The 15997-nt window shown below is 37.1% G+C and overlaps 1 protein-coding gene across 1 annotated transcript in view; it reads left to right on the forward strand.

Moving 5' to 3' along the window:
- Positions 1-6962: 6962 nt before the first annotated feature.
- ell2 (elongation factor for RNA polymerase II 2) overlaps positions 6963-15997 on the forward strand; it is a 97270-nt gene continuing 88235 nt past the window's right edge. Inside the window, exon 1 of the mRNA XM_028804773.2 lies at positions 6963-7129. Within this exon, the coding sequence (XP_028660606.1) occupies positions 6998-7129 (132 nt within the window). The 5' untranslated portion in view covers positions 6963-6997. The remainder of the gene's footprint in view (positions 7130-15997) is intronic.

Genomic DNA, 15997 nt, shown 5'->3' on the forward strand with positions numbered 1-15997 from the left:
ATTAGTGGATTGCTGCAGAGATGGTTGTCCTTCTGGAAGGTTCTCCTCTCTCCACAGAGGACCTCTGGAGCTCTGACAGAGTGACCATCGGGTTCTTGGTCACCTCCCTGACTAAGGCCTATCTCCCCCGATCGCTCAGTTTAGATGGCCGGCCAGCTCTAGGAAGAGTCCTGGTGGTTTCGAACTTCTTCCACATACGGATGATGGAGGCCACTGTGCTCATTGGGACCTTCAAAGCAGCAGAAATTTTTCTGTAGCCTTCCCCAGATTTGATCCTCGAGACAATCCTGTTTCGGAGGTCTACAGACAATTCCTTTGACTTCATGCTTGGTTTGTGCTCTGACATGAACTGTCAACTGTGGGACCTCATATAGACAGGTTTGTGCCTTTCCAAATCATGTCCAATCAACTGAATTTACCAGAGGGGGAATCCAATTAAGCTGCAGAAACATCTCAAGGATGATCAGGGGAAACAGGATGCACCTGAGCTCAATTTTGAGCTTTATGGCAAAGGCTGTGAATACTTATAATCATGTGCTTTCTCAATTTTTTTATTTTTAATAAATTTGCAAAAATCTCAAGTAAACTTTTTTCATGTTGTCATTATGGGGTGTTGTGTGTAGAATTCTGAGGAAAAAAAATGAATTTAATTCATTTTGAAATAAGGCTGTAAAATACAAAATGTGGAAAAAGTGATGCGCTGTGAATACTTTTCGGATGCACTGTATATATATATATATATGTAGATAGATATGGAGATATATCTATAATAATAAAAGGCAAAGCCCTCACTGACTGACTGACTGACTCACTGACTGACTGACTCACTCATCACTAATTCTCCAACTTCCCGTGTAGGTGGAAGGCTGAAATTTGGCAGGCTCATTCCTTACAGCTTACTTACAAAAGTTAGGCAGGTTTCATTTCGAAATTCAAAGCGTAATGGTCATAACTGGAACATATTTTTTGTCCATACACTGTAATGGAGGAGGCGGAGTCACGTATCGCGTCATCACGCCTCCTACGTAATCACGTGAACTAAAAACAAGGAAGAGATTTACAGCACGAGTCACACGCGGGAACGAAGGTAAATGACGTTAATTTTTGACTGTCTTTTAATACTGTGTGAGCATACATATTAACACATGTGCAATTAAACGTGTGCATTTACGGGGTGATTTCTCAGGCTTAAAAGCTCACCTTTTATCAAACGCGGGAAGAAAGGTAACTGACGTTGTTCACTGTCTTTTAATACTGTGTAACCATACATATTAACACATGTCCAATTAAACGTGTGCATTTACGGGGTGATTTCTCAGGCTTAAAAGCTCGCCTTTTACTAAAAAGGTAAATGCAAAACTATTTTCAATCAGTTTATTGAAACGCTCCCGTTAAGGATGGCAATAACATATTCGCGAGATAAAAGAACGAAGTAGGGGGAAATGGAGGAACAGCCGCAAACAGCGAAGAGCAAAAAATTAATTAAACAATTGAGAACGGAGCGAGTTAAGCATACAAGCATGTTCATAAGGGAAACAAAGCACGGTGTAAAACGTAAGTTTAAATTAAGTTTATAGAAACGCTCCTGCTGTGGATTGCAATAACATATTCGCGAGATAAAAGTTTAATGAGAAGACACGAGGTATAAACGAAGCACATGCCGTGGCGCAACGTTAGGGGCAACAGTTTCAACCATTCTATGATCTGCTTCTCGCAACTGAAAGACGGCACATGGCGGATGTTAGCCGACTTGCTGACCGCAACGTTAGGGGCTTCAACTATGGCGCTGACGCAACATCTCAGTGCCAACACTTTGCAGACTGTACTTAAAAGACACGCCCTCCTCACTGGACAGTTAAAAACACCAATCAAACTAACGATGACATCAAGTATTACCCAATCAAAAGTAGGAAAGGAGGCATCTTCATAAAATGCGTGTGGGATGATTTGCATGAGACACTGCTTTATAAAAAAAATGATAAAAAAAATACGGGATAAATCCCGTCCAGTATTGATTCAAAACGGGACGCGCAATTTCATTCTCAAATGCGGCACGATTCCGTATTTTAAAGGACGGGTGGCAACCCTACAGTGCCAGGTAACCACCCATACAATCAGATTGTGATTCAGACTAGGAATGCAATGAATGTAATTACCCCGATCTACATACAAGGCGAAAGTCTTGCAACATTCAAAGATGATGGTTTGGGATAATTAGTACTTATTAAGTACAACATTGAACATAAAAGAGCTTATGAAGCCTTGAACCGAAAAAAGCAAGATCTCAGAGATCGTAAAAAAAAAAAAGGAGGTAATGTCGTTTTACTCGCTGTAGATTTTAGTCAAACATTACCAGTTATTCCACGAGGGAGACCAGCAGATGAACTCAACGCGTGTTTAAAATCCATGCTTCTCCCACGGTCGGTTATATGTCGCGTGTTCTCGGGTAGGTACACCAAAAAATGTATACATTTAAGCATGTAATGGGCAAAGAAAAAATGAGGTATACCCGAAGGCACTGCAGTAGTACTCAATGTAACTTTACTTCTTAAATGTTAATGTTTTACTGTTTAATAATTTATACGCTTCTTATATATTGTTCAAATTCTTTTATCAAAATACCAGTGACAGCGCAATGCACGATAACATGGAGTGAATACACCATACGCATCTGCCCACGGCCGCCCTGGTGTGCGCAGATAGGAGTTGATTCTAAAATAAAATAAACATAAAAAGAGTAATACATTCATCACCCATAAAGCGGATAGCAGACGTGACGTATTATATGTGTACCACATTTCAAGTCAATACGTGAAACGGTTTGCAAGCTACATGTGATTTAAAATCCTGGACAGACCAACGAAAAGCCACGGTAGCAAATTATACAAGAACATTTTACTGTTTAATAATTTATATTTATATGAAATGTGCTTCTTATATATTACTTCATATTCTCATATGATAATGATGTTAATGTTGTTTATATTGATTTCTATGTTATTGTAAGTGCATCTATGTGTGTATATGTATGTATGTATGTGTATATATATATATATATATATATAAAAAATATATATATAAAAAATATGTGTATATGTATATATAATATATCTGTATATGTGTGTGTATATGTGTATATGTATATATATATGACAGCAACACTCATAACAATGACAACACAATTACATTGACAATCATGTTACGTTATTTTTAAAATGTTTCCTTTACTTTTTCATAACCTCTTTAACACACTACTTCTCCGCTGCGAAGCGCGGGTATTTTGCTAGTATATATATATATATATATATAGATATGGAGATATATATATATATATATGCATACATTGTAATGAATTGACATGCATATACTGGTGTCCCTGTCAGGATGAGTTCTGGACCCTTACCTGCCTGGGAGACCAATATATTGGAGATATGGCTTCTCTGGTAATATATGGAACTAGGCGGAAGATACACAAGGTGGATTTGACATCAGAGTTTGCTCAAGTAGTCCTTCTTCACACAGAGGCAGCTAGTGACAGTGTTTCGTCATTATCCTTCCCCATTTTGACATGCTCAAAGACAGGAAGCCTCTCCTGTGGCTTGCGCGTGTGACTCCACATAGGCTGAAACATTCTTTGCTCCTGACTTGCAATCCATATAGTATTTCAAGTGAATGTTGCCCAGGAAATTTCAATTTTCCACTTTTTAATTATTCATTGATATTCAATGCAAGCAAAGAAAATCAGACCATATATTAGTGCTGCTAGAAAAGTTGATGTGCCTGGCTGTGAGGATCATTCACAATTACTAACATATTGTCATCTGTGAACAGAAGGAAATCCTGTAAGATATCATTTGTATATGAAGCATCTGCCATGCACTCTGGAGATCCATTGAACGGTAATTTTGAAAGCTGCCCAACACTCTTGTTGTACCATGCACAATCAGAAAGTGGCATCACAGTATACAGCAAAATCATTACCTGTGTATGCTTCACTATCACCAAAACTAGTATTTATTACACTGTCACTGTCCATTTCTAAAGAACTGGTACTACTATGACATGATAAATCATTTCTTCTTCAAGTACTTTGAAATGCTGCTCTAACAGCCACCCTATATCCCTAGCTACTGCTCACTGGAGATGAGTAAATATAGAGATTACAGTGTATGTGTAGCTAGCAATGGATGACTTAAGTCAAGAATAAAGATAAAGGGGTTAAAGAGAACTGTATGGGCCAGTCTAGTGGCAAGAAATTGTTTTTTTGCAAAACAAAGAACACATTTTTATTCAGAATGTTTCATTTGTTTAGGGGGCTCCTGTAGCCTATGTGTCTCTGGTCTACATCTCTATTAATTTTAACTGCTTTTAAAACTACTTTATCAAGAGAATGTTTACATTTGTTGTTCCCCCTGATTGTCACTTTGCATTCTTTAACCATAGAAATCTTTTAACTGGCCAATATATTATGTACTTCAAAATATTAAATTTTTTTCTTCAGTTTAAACTCATTGAACTTCCTGCACTAAGAGCTCTGCCACAATTGCAACATTATAATCTCTGACTCTCCTCACATTTCCTGTAGTGACATTCTGCTCTACACTTTGAACATCTAGATATACCTCTGCAAAGAACAACCACGTGTCCAAATCTTTGTTATTTAAAACATCTCAATAATTTCATATGTACTTTAACTTTGAGAAAGTACTGGCTGTGTGTCAAAGGATGAAGTGTAGTAAAATGTCAGATCCTTACCATATATACATACTGTATAAAGACAACTACCCATGCACTCCTGTATGGTAGTTGGCAGTATACACCTTCAACAGTATGATATCCATGATTAAATCAGATTGACAAAAGGAAACACATATAGCCCACAGTATATGCAAGTATCTGTATTTAAATGGCTTTGCAGCAAACAGAAAATTGATGGACACATTCAACAACATAAAAAGGTAAAGAGACATGGACAATGCACATAAATTGCATACTCCTCTTATATGGTAATAGTCTGACATCTGTCCCTGCACTATCCTGTGCCACACTACGATGATATGATAGCCAAAACAAACTTTTTTCAGTAGCTTCCCATTAAAATTTACCAAAACAGAAATTGTAGGGCTTTCAACTCCATTCCTTTTAGAAATTGGTCTTACTGCTTTGCTTACTTTATATTTAATGTGTTTATGTGCACACACAAAACCGGGATAAGGTGAGTAACCCAGTTAAGGCAGAAAACTGTATTCTCAAAAATTCCAGTATACATGTGTGTGTACACTTATGGAGTTCTCCTTTAGCAAAATGCTCCAATGTCATAAAAATGCTCTAAAAATATGAACTATCATCAATGGATGCTATGAATCTGAAGGCAAGATTGGAACATGTGTCTCCCAAAATTGTACAGCTGAGTTTAGCTCTTTACGTTTAACTCATCCACATAAATGTAGTGATTTGTGAAATATTGAGATAGATTATTTCAAACAGGAGAAGGAATATTGCAAATGCCCAAGCATTTTCCTCAGGAAATGTATCTTTGTGGACACTTCCACTGTTTTCTACCTGTGGCTGTTGGATGAATGTGCAAGCAAACACATGTGCAGGTTAAGAGAGAGCAACAGGCATGCACAGACTACGAAACCCTTAACCGGTTAGAGGTTCATAACCTGGTTACTCAACGAGAAATTTACATGTGTTAACCCTGTTTGTCTAATAAGGGTATACAAGAAATTTGTAACGCCAGGTTTCTGTGAATAACGGAGTTATAACAGTAAATGTAAAGGCACACATTGTCAGTCAGTCATTTTCAAACCTGCTATATCCTAACACAGGGTCATGGGGGTCTGCTGGAGCCAATCCCAGACAACACAGGGTGCAAAGCAGGAACAAATCCCGGGCAGGGCGCCAGCCCACCGCAGGGCACACACACACACCAAGCACACACTAGGAACAATTTAGGATCACCAATGCACCTACCCTGCATGTCTTTGGACTGTGGGATGTAACCGGAGTACCTTGAGGAAACCCACGCAGACACGGGGAGAACATGTAAACTTTATGCAGAGAGGACCTGGGAAGCGAACCCAGGTCTCCTTACTGCGAGGCAGCAGCGCTACTACTGCGCCACCATGCTGCCTGGCACACATTGTTTAAGAGAATTTACAATCTCTTACACTGAAATACCTATGGTAATTTTGGAAAGTACCTGTCTCAGGAACAAAACTTTTAATAATTTACCTCAACTAGTACAAATAAGGGTTTTTAACTTGCAAACAATAATCAATCTCTCATTTCATATATTTAATTATTAATGTATTTGTTAATTATGTCACATCGTTTATTATACCTTTAATCCATTGTGTCAGATTAACTGGACTAACAATCTCTACCCTTTTCCTCTCATCATTTGCACTGAAAATAACAACAAATTCCCCTTATTCGCATCTTCCTTATATGAACTTGTCTCTTCATTAGAACTTCCACCGCTTCCTTTCCTTCCTCTTTTCTTGCTACTTTTATTTATCCAAGTTCTCTTTCCCCTCCATTTCTTTTAAACAGAGACCTCAGAAATAAACACTACAAACCCCATCTAAACCCCATTGCAGGCCTACTTTCTTATCAGTTTTAAATTTTGTTTGCCTGTAGCTGAGCACACTCTAACGTAGTGCGGATGTCCAACCCTCGACGTGTAAAAAAAATGCCTAGCTGTTGCCATGACTTTAAGACGCCTGAAACAGCTGATGCGAAGCTGCAAACCTAACCTCTACCTATCATTTTTGACGTGCCAAATAAGAAAAGGAACCAATCGCCTGCGACTATGCATTGGCGAATTGTTACGTCCTTCATGTTATATTTGCCAATCACAAAGAGTAGATCTAATGTCAATCACTTACCTTCCATTACTGTACAGATTTAGAAACTCCGCCTCCTTAACTCAACGGGTAGGCTGTGTCTAGTATATGTAAGTACGTCAGCGGGTTGATTGGGGGAGCTGAAGATGGCGGCGCTGAGTGAGGATGGCAGGTATGGGTTGTCTTGTGGGAAAGTAAACCCTGGCAAAATATCAGTGCTTCATGTAAAATTGACAGAGACGGCTTATAGGACATTGGAGTTATATAAGTCGTGCAAGGTGAGACTTCAAACTTTGTTTGTATTTTTTTTTTTTTAAAGCATGCATCCCGTCATGTACTCACTCTTTTCTTCCAGTTCAAGGTGTAGTAACGTAGGAAGAGTGCTCAAGCAACAGAAAGTTTTCGGCCGGCATTTTTGCGGCGTTTACTTCTGTAATACAAGAAAAAAAGCAAGCGGACAAGACCGCTTCCGTAAGTTTAATTAAAGTTCACCGTAGCTCCAGTTGTCGTCATCCGTCTGATGCCTGTGCTCAACACAGCAGTTTGGGAGCAGCAGGGCAGGCTGGTGAGCCTCATTCTCCAGCAGATTTCGCCCTCGAATAAACTGATGTGCAGTAACACTAACCGATGTTCACTTTATAGAAACCGTGGACGTTCGGCCCTGTAACGCTGTTAAGCATATGAATAGTGATTTTTTTCTTCTTTAGATTTTTGCTTTTTAATTTGTTAGTAGTATTTTGTCATCATCGATAATATAATATGGAACCATTAGCAGTGTCTTGCAAAGTGTTTTACATATCTGTATGTTTCCACCAAACTGTGGTTTATTATCACAGTAAGGAAGCCTCCTTGCTGAAGTGTACGTTTTTCTTTTGTCGTGTTAAATGTGGCCTTCGTTATGTTTTAATGCATGTCGTTTATGCAAGTATTTGTTTTTGGGTGGTTGAAGGAGAAGTCTATACCAGAACGCCGCCTCTTGTCAGTTTGCCAGACTTTTACTGACATTAAAAAAAAAAAAAAAAAAGAGTGTGTGTGGGTGTATTAAACCTAAGTAAATTTATTAATTCGCAGTGCTTACTGGTGCAAAGGCACATCTTTCAGTAAGGACATACATACTCTGTAGAAGTACTAGCTCAGCTGGCAGATGAAATCGAGTTTTTTTTTTTTCCCCAAAAGTAAAATGCGTGTGTGGCAGTGAGGGGCTGGTGTCGTGGTGTGGGGGAGGTGGGAGCATTCTTTTTCCTACAGTATTTTTTAATACCTTGCCTGTGTAAAAGTAATCGCCTTGCAATAACACATTTTTGTCCCCTTTACGATTTCCTACATGTCGTGTGCATGCTTTCCCAGTTATTTCTTAAGGCATTTTCGAAAGCATATCTTTAAAAAAAAAAAAAAAAAAAAAAAAAAAAAAGAGTTTCGTATTTCGGTAACAATTTCTCTTAACCTTTTAGCAAACTTTTTATATATAATATATATTTATATATAAAGATCATTGTTTGATAGCCGTATGGTTTGAGAAAAAAAAAAAAAGTTCGGTAGTAAAGGTAGTTTCATCTGCCGGTGGATGGGGAAGGGGATTTTAGGGGTCGAATTTAAATTAAAATATTCCCCATAAGTATTGTAGCCATTGCGAAGTTCTGACTGTGTCCGTACAGCAACAGAAAATTCCTAATCAAAAGTAGTAGTATAGCTTTTAGGAATAGGCTTCAAATTTTAGAAGTCTTGCTATATATATATATATATATATATATATATATATATTCATTTATATATATATATATATATTCATTTATATATGTAAATAACATAAAGTCCACTATGGTAATATGGGGAGCCATACTACATTCTGGATTGTTTTGACATATCTCCTGTTTTACTATTTGCATGTAAAGCATTCTTATTACAGTGTGACCATTATCAGTTTTTCCTTTTTTTTTTTTTTTTTTTTTTTTTTCAACCCAATCCTCCTAAATATGTCTGGGCCTAGTTGAATCGTGGTAGCCTTGGCAGCCGATTGCCAATAAAAATAACTCTTGAATGTGGGGAATTATTCCTACTTCTGAAAGTATGGTTTGCATAGAATGCTTGCTGACTGAAACAAAAGCAAATGGGTCCATAACATTTTGTATGGGTTATTTATAAATACTTTTACTTGGCCATATTTACTTGTATACACAGCTTTTGGGTTTCTGTCCTTGGAGTTCAGCTTTCATTTGTAAGTAATTTTGGTATGTTACATTTGATAATTTTTCTAAAATGTATTCATATTTTTTAATGCCTTTGTAATTGCTTCAATTCTTGTGGTTTCCTTTGCTTCAGAATATGCTTCTTCAAACAAACATGATTAAAATTACACTGCCATGGTGTTGATCTGTCTTATTTGTGCTGAATTTAAAAGGCATGGTGTCCAGTTTGCTTTGCTGAGTCAGTGAACTGAATTCCTTGCACCCTCAGTCTAAGTATGGAAAGGGAGCACGTCCCACTGTCAGCTCAACATATCATTTTAGGAGTGATCTTGGATTACCCACAGTTCTTGCTGCAGTCTTTCATAAATATGTGTTGTATATAGCAGCATGTAATCTTTCTTTGGGATAGTGGCAAGGGATTGAAGATAGATGAAAATACTTAACAGTTTGCATAAAATTTTCTCTGAAATACACTGTCAAATATACATTTAAATAATATGGGTTTGCGTAAGACTTTGCATAACATCTGTTTCTAATTGAATCCTTAATTTTATATAAAAATGTGTGGATGCATGCTGACTTGAGATGAAGTTAGGTATGCACACGAACCGCACTCTTCAATTTAATTAATATATCTTGAGTTACTGCAAGAGAGAGACAGTGAGCTCTCCAGCCATTTGGAATGAACAGCTGCTCCTTGTATTATTTGCATAGGCTTAAATTTTGTTATTACATTTCGCCTTATAACATGTTTAGAGTCATTCGTTTTAATAAGGGATCTGAATTATCAAGAATATGTTACCCATTTTTTAAATGCCACATTTTTTTTCTTCTCTGCTGTTATCCAATGTTTATGGCAGTATAAAAATTAACCCCTTTGTATCTAAATGTTTTGATTTTTCATTCCCACTGGTTATTTAACTTTATACATTTCTTGTTCTAAATGTTTTTTTTTTTTTTCTCCCCTATTTGGCGAAAATTTTACTTTTAAATACTCTTTTGTCAGTTTGCATTTACAGAGGCATCTTCTAGATGAAAAGGATGGAGGTTAAAGGTTCACTAGGTATGCAAGTTATGAAAAAAAATAGATGGGGTGTTGGATCCAGGGATGTTGTAATTAAACCAAGTTCTCCTAATATTAGTATTTGTTTTGGTAATTTATTTGCATTCCTGTATTGTAATATATATAGACTTTCTTTGAGAATTTTTTTTTTTTAAACTTGGACATCTGAGGGTAGAATTTAAATTTGTTTCAGTTTGTTTCAATTCAAGAAGCAGAATAGACACCCTCTGTGAAAAATTAAATATGCTAAATTTAGAACACTTTGGGAGCAATGTTAGTGGAAAGGTAAACTTTTCTGCAAACTCCCAAATACTAGATAGATACTTTATTAATCCCAAGGGGAAATTCACATACTCCAGCAGCAGTACATATGCAATGTGATGCATTGTCGTCGGCAAAACAAGCATGCATTTGCATGGTTGGACTACGTAAGCGTAACATGTTATCAACTACACTAGTAATCTGAGTGGTCACAGGAAATCAAAGGGTGTGATTCACTCAACATGATTGACAGCAGAAATTTTTGGCAGGTAAAATTAGTAGGGATGCATTGATACTATTTGTTGGCACTAGTATTGCACTGAACATTTTGTCCCAAGAGGTCTTTTTTCTTCATAAGTTCAAAAAATTAAATAAGCATTAAGTTCACACCGGAAAGAAGTTAGTAACATTCAGGTGCCTTCAGCGACTAAGTTGGCTGATGTGAAAATTAGAGTATTTTATATTTACTTTATCCAATGGGATTAAAGCCAGAGCAAGATAAGCTTGTTGTGGCTCAGTAGCTTTAATACAAAGCAGAGTGCAGTTCAAGTGATGTGAAAATGGCATTAATTCTGATATTTGTTAGTGGTGTAGGGTCTGTAACTAATTGTTCAATTTTCTTAAACATTTTTGAAAGCATATCCAGTAGAGTCTTAGCAGCTGAAAAATGACTAATACTAGCATAACATCAGTATCAATATTACTAGTGCTGGGCGGTATGACCAAAATTCTATATCACGGTATTTTTTCAAAATTATACCGGTTTCGCGGTATTCAACGGTATTTTTTTTCCCATGCATGAGTGGATGTTAACCACATTTTCCCCTGCAATTACTGCAGTAGACTGGCTAAAAATAACCTATTCCACTGTCATGAGAATTGTACATTGTACAAAAAAAATATTTTAATGTGCACACAAGTATTAATACAGGTTTGCATGGCCCCATAAAGTGGTAGTTTTCAAGGGGGTGGTACTAATGAAGAGAAGGAATCACATTGCATGACAGTTGCAGTCAAAATATAGAACCTTTTTATTGAACAAATTTTGCAAACGACTTAAACTAAAATTTTGACAACATATTTTCAACCATCCAAAGAGGCATTTAGACTTAGTAAAATATCCAGAGATGCTTGTCAAAAGTTGTATTGCACTGGACATGTCTAAGAAAAGGAATAAATAGTAAATATTTTTTGTAAACCAACTACACTTTGTTACTGTTAACAATCTCTGTCCACTGACACGTTAAAGTGACTTTTTAAACAACTTTACCATAATTAAACTGCATAATATTTAAACTAATAAATAATAGTATTATTACTGGAAGTTGCACTATTACTTCAAGCCCAGGTGCATTACACAGTATTCACCAAATAAAAATAAAATAAAACAAGTGCAACTTGGTGAAGACCTCTTTACCAACTGAACCATCATTAAGGCAAATTGCATTAATATGGACCTTGCATCAAGCTAAGCTATATACATAAAAAATAAAGTTGCAACTTGCATTTATAATGCTATTTGTGGTATAGCCCTACAGAAACATATTAGGGCCACGGTGAAGAAAAAAAAAACTATATGTCGAGAATAAAGTCGATATGTTGAGTTTATTCTCGACATTTCCACTTTATTCTCAGTTTATTGTGTCATTAAAGTAAAATACTGTAAACTAAACTTCATCCTAAAATCAATGTTTAATTTACTAGATTTTCTCAAACCCCGTCGTAACTATTGTAGCACATTAAATGCTTTGTGTTGTGTTCCCTGACCCATTGTTAAATGCAACGCGCCTCTTAAACTGAGTGCCTCCTATTAGTAAAGAGTAAGTATCGCTGCACAGAATACATTCACTTCATGATATTCCTGCTCTCTGAAAATGTAGAATGCTAAGATAAATACTTTTCATCATTTTCGTGATGAAATGCATTAAAGCAGGTGTTAAACATACATGGTAGTGTGGTGGTAGTGCTGCTCCCTTGCATTAAGGGGTCCCCAGGTGTACGTTCAGTGTAAAGAACTTTATGGCAGGTGTGACGAGGCTCCAAAAAACCCAGTCATGCATCCAGTTATTGCACAGGTTTAACTTAAATATTGTGTAAATGTTGGGTTTGTGATTTGGTGGTCAGTGACATGAACACAGAATTCAATGGATGTTCTTCTGAGCGGACTTTCTTTATTGCATGCATGCTGTCTCTGTCTGACATAAACCCCCAGTTCCTATCCTTCCTTTTTCATTCTCCACATAACCAGTCACCACACGATAAACGTCTTTGTGAAATTAAAACTGGTTATAAACTTAGACTACGGAGTGTTCAGAACTTCAAAAAAAACTTTGTTATACATGTTTAATTATAGCAACCATTCTGGGTTGCACCCATCCCAGCAAGCATTGTGTGCGAGGCAGGAGCAAATCCTGAACGTGGCGCCAGCACATCGCAGGGTGAATGCGAGCAATACATATACTAGCAGGGTCAATATAACGTAACAAAACCCCACATTCTACATGACTTTGAAAGGAAACTGAAGCACGCCGAGTAAACCCACCAGAAAAACATGCAAATTCAAGGCAGGGAACAACCGGGGACCCCTTTGCTGCGAGGCAGCAGTGCAACTTTACACGCCACCATGCCCCCACATGATTAATACATGCTTTAATGCATTTCATCATGAAAATGATATCAAGTATTTTATCTTGGCATTCTAAATGTTCAGAGAGCAGGAATATCATGAAATTAATGTATTCTGTGTGCTGCCTGCGCCTCCTCTTAGTGCAAGAGGAAGTCAGTTTAAGAAGCACATAGTGATTAACATGGCTCTGGGAACACTTAACACAAAGCATTTAATATGCTACATAACTTTTGACAGGGTTTGAGAAAATCTAGTAAATTAAATATTCATTTTAAGATGAAGTTTAGTTTACGATGTTCTACTTTAATGACAAATTATGATAATAAAGTCAACATGTCGACTTTAATCTCGTCATAAGCATCGAGATTAAAGTCAACATGTCGTCACACTATTTAATGTACCTAGGTACTGTTTCACAGTATGGGGGGGGGGAATAAAACAAGTACAACTTGGCTTGCTGTATTATCCAGTAGTATAGAAACAGTATTCACACATTTGAACATAATGGTCCACATCTGACCTTTTAAAACCAAACTATCTCCAGACAACAGACACGGCTCCTTTTTTCGGCAAAAGTTCTTCTGTGTCATCATGTTCAACTTTATTGTCTGCTGCAGTTTCAGTTTCGGAATGTTCTCTTTCCATTTTCACTGTTCAATACCTCCACTAACGCATGTTGTATGCATGTTTAGCGGTGCAGCAGTGAAAAAGGTTCCTCCTTATACAGTTTCTTGCTACGCCACATTACGAACATTGTTTAGGCTATTTAAACTGGTGTTGCGGTATAAGAAAAATCCATATCATAACAAAAATAAACAGTTTTTGGTATGAACCGGTATACCGCCCATTACTAAATATTACCCTGTAAAAGGAGAAAAGGAGCTAGAATAATTAGTCTGTCTAGCTTCTAATTATTTTAAAATGGAGTGTTTCATTAAGATTTATATAAATAAAAATTTGGAAAAGATCTGATTTATTGTATAACTGGAATACAAACAGTACATGATGGGAAAGCAGTTGTTCATGTATATTACAGGGGGTGCTGAACAACAACTATCAGGGGCTTAAGCCACTGAAACCTTCCAACTCTCTACACCACTGTGCATATTTAAACCCCTCCTATGTTTATATCAGTTAGGGCAGATGCACCTTTCCTGTGTTAATTAGTTAAAACACTGTAACTGCAGGTTGATAACGTTGGTTATCCACAGTAATAATCTGCAGATAATAATTGTTCAATCAATTCAGTCTTGTATATGTTTACATTGTTTTGCCATTGCATACTACAGGTAGTCAATGACTTACGACCTGTGTGTCTTACGGCTGTTCAACTTGCAACTGCTACTGCATTGCACAGGCAAACATATGTCATTTCATATGCCGTGACTCATTTATCTCAATCTGTTTACCTGCAGAGATTTTGACTATGTTCAGTTACATTTGTCTTACAATTACAGGGGAAAAAAGACAATTGACGTCAACACAAAAGTGAAGGTGATCGAGCATTATTGGGGAGGAAAGAAAGCAAATGTAGTCACATGTTACTTTAAGTTTTCCCATTGTAACTGGTGTTCACCGCATGCACTGTACTGCTGCCCCCTGATTTTTGAGTCCAGTTAATGTCTGAGGCTTCTGCATTGTGACTCCCGATGTGCTGCTTCGTGTGAACTGCTACGAAGGGGTAATGCAACCACACTGAACTCCTTTGTCTGTTAAACTTTTATTATTAACAGGCTGAAATGTTAAAACGGAAAACATGAGTGAACAAACCCTGCCAGTACAATTCCTCTTCTCACAGTTAACGCAATGAACACTGGCTCACACTGATAACACTACATAACACAAAACATTTGTAAAGCTGGTAAAGGTTCGGCACCCATGGAAGCCACAATAATAACAAAACAAAATAAATATTTTACAAAAAGAGACAATCTACACAATGCGGTAAGAATAATAGAAAAGGATATAAAACAAACAATAAGACTTAAGAGGCATATTATACAGTACTATACATAAGGTCAGGTTTGAATAATTATATCTGTTTTGCGTCCAGATCGACTAGACATGTCTTTCAGAAACGAGTGTGCTTGTGGTCTTTACTATTGAACCTCCCATAAAGCAGCAGAAAGTGCTGTCGTGTGAGCTGTTTGAGGACATGTGCTCTGCCCAGTGTCTGACTCACTGGCTTTGGGTATTTGAGCGGCTAAGGAGGAAAATGGGCAAAATATATAAGTTCAAGTAACCGCCCTCCTGGCAAAATTTAAACAGTAAACTATTTCTTTCTTGAATTGAGAGAATGTTTCTACGTTTTTAAGGTGTACAAATTTGCAAATATTCTAATGCTTTTCAATGGGAAATTTTAAAACTTCATACAACACAATCTGAATGAAAGTTGACAAGTTTCTTTAAGTATGCCACATCTCAGCAAAATTAGTCCACGGAGGGCAGAGTTGTTTCATGCAAACAGATTTGGGCTTTTGCAACAGGTGCATTGCACATTATACTGTATGTGAACACCCCTGATTTGGCTAAAGATACAGTAAAAAGGGCAGTTACAGTGAAGCATTATAAAGATGGTGCAAAGAAGCTCCGATAGTGGTTTTTATGTGTATCTATCTCTCTATCTCTCTATCTCTATCTCTATCTCGGGAGGTGTACAGGTTGAAGGGAAAAGGAGAAATGCTCTAGGTTTGCTGGACATTGTAAGAAGGAAGTGATGATGAAATAAAGTATTGGTTCTGGGTGTTGGCTTTTTCTACATTCTTTTCCAGCACCTGAACTAGTAATGATGCTCAGTCCATTCCAAGCACATTTTATGTTACTCTGAATGTGTTTTCTATTTTAATTCTATAAGTTTTGTTCCCTTCTCTCTGCTTTTTCAGCATTCTCTCTATGCTCGTAAGAACGTCTTTGTCACCAGATTTGTATGCTCTATTCACATTTGGGATACAGTAATCCCTCGCTATATCGCGCTTCGCCTTTCGCGGCTTCACTCCATCGCTTCCTCAGT

This window comes from Erpetoichthys calabaricus, chromosome 7 (assembly GCF_900747795.2).
Source record: "Erpetoichthys calabaricus chromosome 7, fErpCal1.3, whole genome shotgun sequence".
Classification (NCBI taxonomy): Eukaryota; Metazoa; Chordata; class Cladistia; order Polypteriformes; family Polypteridae; genus Erpetoichthys; species Erpetoichthys calabaricus.